The following is a 7,116-nucleotide window of genomic DNA, read 5'->3' on the forward strand; positions in this document are numbered from 1 at the left end:
TGATTGGTCAGTTGTTAAGTTTGATTGACACTCCGAAAAGGTCTATTGGGCTAAGATGCCAAAAATCTGGTTATGTGTGTGTATGGCTTTATTTGGCTAACTTGCAGTATATTCCTCATAATTCACTTTTAACGGGAGAGGAAAATAATTTATGTGAATTTCAATACTTTGAGGGAATTCGACTTTGATCTTTAGTGAATGTCCTTTTGACCATCCCGGGTATAATTAACTATTTGATTGTATCGGTTCATTGTATCGAATTTTAAAGAACTATATTTTACATTTCAATAATATTACAAATTTCAGTAGATAAACTGTTGTGGGCATAAATTTTACCCCTTACCCTATATAAATCTTAACGCTGTACAAAAACAGGTACCCATATTTTAGTTTACAGACACTGGAAATTGCTGGACATTTTTAAAGCTCATACATGAATGTATCTATAAATGATGGCAGGGTCCTTGGCCAAATATACCATTACTATCAGCATAGGCTGTTGGGTATGTTCTATTTTATGTTCTTACATATTCGTATATGTTTTGTATTTATAAAAGGCTCATTCTGGTTCATCAGTGGGCAACGTTTTACCTGAAATGACCAATGCTACGCCACTGCCTCCTAAGAAATATTTCGATGAAGCAGAATACGGAAACTGGTCATTCTTGCATAACCTAGAGAAGTGGATGACCGAATTAAACGAAAACTGTTTAGCAGAAGATACTGAGGCCGTTAGCTCAGGCTCTGGAGGCGTCACCAGTCGAAAACGGAAGCAAAAAACCACAGATCAGACTGACAGCCAGGGTGCTCAAAGCTGGCCGGTTTTGCTCCTCTTAGCAGAGTCTTCATTTGCGTTCGCCAAACTCATGACGTTCATACGAATGGTCTATACTACGGTTACGTCACGTGACATAGGGCCTAAGAAGATCTCAATCGGAAAGATGGTTTACGATATTATGTATTTTTTAATCATATTTACATTCATTTGGTTAGCTTTTTCCGTCGGAATGAACCAACTGTACTGGTTTTATGCAGGTTCTATTACCTCAGGGTTTTTAACGTAAGTTTTCAAAAATAGACTAAATCTGTTTTCGATATCTTTTTTTTTAATCACATCGAATCTTTGTTAATAGATATATTTCAAATCGTATAATATATTTTACACTCCAGCATCAGCACATATACCCAACTGGACACATAAACAAAGGAACACAACACCAAACTGTGTGCAACTGTCATTCATTACTTAAATGACTACCGGTATACTGACTGGGGATCAGTAGCTTACCTAATCAAGTAAGCTCCCCATGTAAACATCATTCTAAATATAAAACTACATTATAATCAAAGCACCATAAATATCGGCAAGTAAAATGTTCACACTAATTCCAATGATAATCAAACTAATAATAAGTACTACGTACTTATTGATCTTCCAGGCTTCATGGTAGTATTCGCTCGCTCTTCTGGGTGCTTTTTGGTATTGTGGATGAAGTACCCTTGTCTGGTAGTGGCATTGACAGTGACGTTATAGTCGCCGCTGGCTTTGTTATGTATTCGGCTTACCATATCATCTCCATCATAGTCTTGCTCAATTTGTTGATTGCAATGATGAGCGACACGTATGCTAAAATCGAAGTGAGTATAGAGTCCGAACTCATTTATTTAAATACCGCACGTACTTTTATTAGTTACGAAAATTTATGAGCATTTTTATTATTTAATCAGTAGTAGTAAGTAGGTCAGGTACTTAATTTTTCAAATAAATGATTACGCGTAATGTCCACATATATTATTTTTGGCGAGTTGAATTGCCGAGCGTTTCAGGGGCGCTGCAACCTACAGCGCTGGTTCGAACGGCACGCTCGCATTCTGGAGGTGGAACAAGTCTTCTCGGATGGACTATAAACCGTATAGTAGGCCCAATGTGCACATTGGCTCGTGGGCATTATAATAAACCCAGTACATCTTTCGAGACAAGTGGGGGCTACCCCGGTGTATTAGTCAATCTCACAGCCCCTGCCATTGTGGACTAGACTGCGCGCCTTCCTGGCCTATGCATGATGACACGACGGGACCCTTAGGGAAGAAATAAGTTGTAATGAGTAGTCCACATCCGTCTCGGGCCAAAGCCCTCAACTGTGAAGTTGGCCCTCCATCTGAAAGAAGTTGATGATACTGATGAATTAATATATTATACATGATGATGATGTTGCCGGTGATGATGATGATGATGGCGATGATGTATAGATGACAAAGATGATGATGGTGATGATTATAATGACGATGATGATAGTGATGACGTGAAAATATTCAAAATATATAAGTAGTCTATGTAAAATAATCAGTAGTACAAGTTAAATTCATGCTAACAATATTTCTATTTCTTAGTTTAAGTCTATCACAAATACACTAATTTGCCTAAAAAACAATGGAACACAACTGCACATAGGCCTAATAATAATAAAATTGAATAATTAAATTAAATTATATTATACATGATGATGATGTTGCCGATGATGGTGGTGGTGGGGAGGATGATGACGAGAATGATGATGGTGATGATAATAATGACGATGATGATGGTGATAATATGTTACGATGCAATTAAATTGCTATCGCGTATAATGGTTTAATGGTTTCTGAAACCATCGCATGACAAAATCTAGGAAAAACCGTTTGTCAATAAAACGCGAGTGAAATGCATTATATTCACGTTATCTTTGATAATAATATAATGTTGATCTGCTATACAATATGGTTATGATATGATAACGATATGGTATGATATGATACGATATGATATAGGATTATGATTAGCCTGGGTTCTACGCCTTAATATTTTTTACTCAGTAAATTCCGTGGAATATAATCATTTCTTGCGCTCTCAGTACTAATGTAAAGTCGGCGTAGGCCTACTGAGTTGTAACGGAGAGAGCAACTGGTGGTAGCCACTGTGTGTGCGCTGAACCGTGGAGATCTCTCGGTCCCCGGTTCAATTCCTATCGCTGCTTTCTTTGTGTTTCAGCTGGAGGGCTGAAATACAAGTTTCAAAGGCACACCGTCTTTCGGATGAGACGTTTAAGCCGTTGGCCCGGGCCCGTGTGCAAAATGATCAATCACGTTAAACGACGCAGTACACTCTTCGAAAAAGAGAAGGGATTGTCTCCCGGTGTACTACCAATCACCACCAGCTGGATCCCACTGGAAATAAGTCTTTTACAGACTTTCGTGGGTGATCCTTTGTGTTCACACCGAATAAATCCATCCATCCGTAATGCTTACGAAACTATTAAAAGATCTCAATTGAGATATAAAATAAAAAGTCTTTAAACATCGGGGCTTATTGACAACATTTTGAATATTAATGATATAGAAATGTAGCACTAGGCCTAGCGGTTTGAATTCCTAAAAATTGAAATATAGTTCTCATAGTGTCAAGCTTCATAGCCCACTTGCATTACTGAAAAAGTTACCCGGCGACGTTCAACGATCTTATCATTATCATGGAAGTCCATACGATCCCACAGCTTTCCACTTGCCTTAAGAGATTACGAATAGTAAGCTATATAATGTTACAGAACATGACAATACATCACATAATGAGAATGTAAAACATAAATGTGGTAATGGATGACATATCTCTCATGTGCTGAGATTTGTCTCACGTGACACGTCGGTACACAATATTTATGCTTAGGCTTACCGTCTGGATAATAGTACTTCTGCACGCTATAGCTGTTGTGAATTGTACACCATTTTAACTGTCATTATTTTTAGAAGAATAGGCCTAATTTAACCACATTTTACTATTTACTCTTCTTCTGGTTTATCTTTAGAATGATGCGGATATTGAATGGAAATTCGCTCGATCAAAGCTCTGGTTAGAATATTTTGATAATGATAAAGTTGTTCCGCCACCCTTTAACCTCATTCCCCGCCCTCACAGGATCGTTCAACTGATCAAATCGTGTTTATCTTCCGTAGATGAAAAGGTTAGTAAAATCTAGTTTTAATCTTTTAATTAATATTGTAGCAATGTTATACTTAGGTTTGTTTTTTAATCAGCCTAGATATTGTTGTACTTGTGGCCCGGTATATTACACATACATTAAAATGTAAACATTTAGTAAATATTTAATTATAAAATATAAGAGCAAAAACGACACACGAGTCTCTAAAATATATGAATTTCAAATTAAAGGGATGACAAGATAGTTTGCATTAGATCTTGCAATTCATGAAATACATAACGAAAGATAGAATTTCTATGTGACAAAGATGGAAAAGCTGTTACGTATTCTGAACATTGACATCTAATAATGTAAGTGGTTAGACTTTTTGATAGCAACATGCAACATGATCTCTGTTCTCTTATTTTCATTTGGTTTTTTTTGTTTTTTTTTCAGGAATTGCAGTTTGAAAAAAATCAAAAACATCATCTACATTATGAGGTGGGTATCTTCTTTATATGTATACATTTTTTCCGACGTTGCTGTACAATGCAGTTTAGATTTTTAGGACAGTTCAGTCATTTAAACGATACTGTTCACTTCCTGAGAAGTTTCCAGTTTCCAGTTCAAATATTATAACCTGGTAGGGTATGAATAAGTATGTCAGTTGCCTGGTATTGGTGTTTCTCCTTGTCAAATTCGTAATTTCATTTCATTTCATTCTTTATTTCGGAAATTGCATATCCATATCTATAATCGGTTTAAGCATATAATAATAACAACAAACAAAAATCCCTAACGACTAAACTGTAATTTCTATCGCAATAATACATATATATGAAAAAATGAGTATTGCGTATATTATACTTAATAAGTAGGTTCTTTTTATTGAAACTTCCAAGATAGTTTTCCAAAAAGCGAACAAATGGAGTCTCTGTAGCATAATAACAAAATACGCCAATAGATGATTAACAGTGGTCTTCAACTATAGTTATAATCGATCTATATTAGTTTCCCGTTAAACAACGTATCATTTTCAAATTAATGCTAATTATACATAGGCCTACAGCATTCAACGGCCAATCACCACAATACATTTGAAACTTAACAAAAATTAGTTCTTCATCTTGTACACGAACTCTCAGATCGACCACAAATGAAATCAGAATCTGGAATAATCTCCCAACTGAACTTAGGGACATTTCTGATTCCAATGTATTCAAACGTGCGCTCAAGACTCACTTGTTTGCTAGTACTTCCAATTATTATATTTCTGAGTGTTGTGTCTGTTGTACGTTTTTTGTTGTGCTTTTGTTGTTAATTGTTTATCAGGCGCGGATCCAGCGGGGGCCATGAGGGCCCGTGCCCCCCCCCCCCACCGTCGGTCAAGCCGAAAAATAAAAAAGAGGGAGAAAATTTTTGTTAAAGAGAGGAAAGGGGGTGTGGGCGTGGCCTTCATATTGTGCCCCCCCCCCCCCTTTTCAACCGTCAGAAAATCTCTGGATCCGCCTCTGGTTTCGACAATTGTGGTGCTTGTGATTTCGTGTTTAATGCTGTAGTACATGCTGCCTTTTTTTTACTGAACAATGATACTTGGTGTGCGCTTTACAACCGCAAGGAAAAGGCCCAACGTAAGAGCCAATTTCAGTACCCATACCAGACCACCTTGTTCCATCAGGTCGTCTGATGATGCACACAGGGCTTTTGCAGGTGCCGCTCCTAAGCTGTTGAAGAGCTTACCTGATTTCATTTGTCAATCATCTTCGGTGGGGATTTTAAAAATTCGGTTGGAAACCCATCTTTTTAGTACACTGGGGTAAACCATTTTTCGTTTTAGTGTTAATTTATTTATTATTATTTAGCGCATTGAGACAAATCTCGATTGTATATGGCGCTATATAAATACAACTACATTACAGTATAATTTTGTTTAACAGTGAAGGTTGAAATCCAAAGATTATAAAATTAGAGTTTACAAAAAAATAGTATTTTAATAACAAAATTTTTCTGCCATAAAAGTATTTGCAAATTTATTATAAGATGTAGTTTGAAGTTACAATTTGTGTATCTAGCCAAGTGTTTTATGAGTCATGGAAACAATTTAGACAACTAGACAATTTATTGCAATTGATAGAAGATACTGCGAATTAAAATGAAGAATTAAATTAAATACACATAGCAATAAAGATTATACTTTCGTAAATCAAAATTTTATCAAAATCTTTTATCTTTGCTGTCGATACCGCCTCGTATAATTCGACTTTAAATATGCGTGTATCTTTAATATTAATATTTTGATTTTTTTTTTTAATGTTCAATATTTAATGTCAGCAATTATATTGAAGCGCCACATGCACATGTGTTTTCGATAGAGTGTGGTACGGTTAAGGAGCTATTTGGCCTATTGTGTTTGTTGTTTTAAAGATGAGGAAATTGAGGGCAGATACAGTATTCTGTGGTAGCGTGTTAAAATCGTTGACCATCCTCTGGATAAAGAAATGCTGCTTGGTGTAAAAATTTGACACAGCAACATGTGCACATCAAGCCGTCAATTAGATGCATTTTATCTGACATGTCGACAACAAAAATAATATTAAAATATTGGTAATATAAATATAGAAGAAAATGCATAAGTAGCTCATTAAATCATTAAAAGAATACTTTCCAATTGATTCTCTATTAAAATCTCTTTTGTGCAATTTCACTGGATCGCCTCGAACGTTTTCAAATACTCATTTGTTACTAGATTGTACCTAATTAGTTAATAGTGTAGCCGCCTTTGGCTGAATTGGAATTGTCAACGATACGGCAGCAAAAGTCATCTATTGGCGTAATCCTGTGATATTTGGCATAACGTATTATAATTTTCTTGTAATATTACCAGTTAAACTATCGTATAGTCTAGTAGCAAACAATATACTTACCAGTAGGAGAAAAACAATAGTATTATTTAAGTAAACTTGACACCAGTTGTACTATTGCAGCTTATCCCAATACACCAAAACTTAACGTAATATAATTGACATAATATATGCATACATATTATTAAGAGATGGCACAAAAATGCTCCATCTTTGGCAAATCTATTAATTATGGGACAATTTGTTGACAATTTATAGCCCAGAAAACTACGTAAATTTTCAAACCTTTCTCATGTACACTT

The 7,116-nt window shown here is 35.6% G+C and overlaps 1 protein-coding gene across 2 annotated transcripts in view; it reads left to right on the forward strand.

The window, feature by feature from the left end:
• The window catches only part of LOC117122270 (transient-receptor-potential-like protein), a 45,133-nt gene that overhangs the window by 35,981 nt on the left and 2,036 nt on the right, over positions 1 to 7,116 (forward strand). For both annotated transcript variants that reach the window (XM_033267808.1, XM_033267809.1), the window contains 4 exons: positions 558 to 1,060; positions 1,440 to 1,638; positions 3,840 to 3,995; positions 4,410 to 4,454. In XM_033267808.1, the coding sequence (XP_033123699.1) occupies positions 558 to 1,060; positions 1,440 to 1,638; positions 3,840 to 3,995; positions 4,410 to 4,454 (903 nt within the window). The remainder of the gene's footprint in view (positions 1 to 557; positions 1,061 to 1,439; positions 1,639 to 3,839; positions 3,996 to 4,409; positions 4,455 to 7,116) is intronic.

This window comes from Anneissia japonica, unplaced genomic scaffold (genome assembly GCF_011630105.1).
Source record: "Anneissia japonica isolate Jap-2015-1 unplaced genomic scaffold, ASM1163010v1 scaffold287708_len1499824_cov190, whole genome shotgun sequence".
Taxonomy (NCBI): Eukaryota; Metazoa; Echinodermata; class Crinoidea; order Comatulida; family Comatulidae; genus Anneissia; species Anneissia japonica.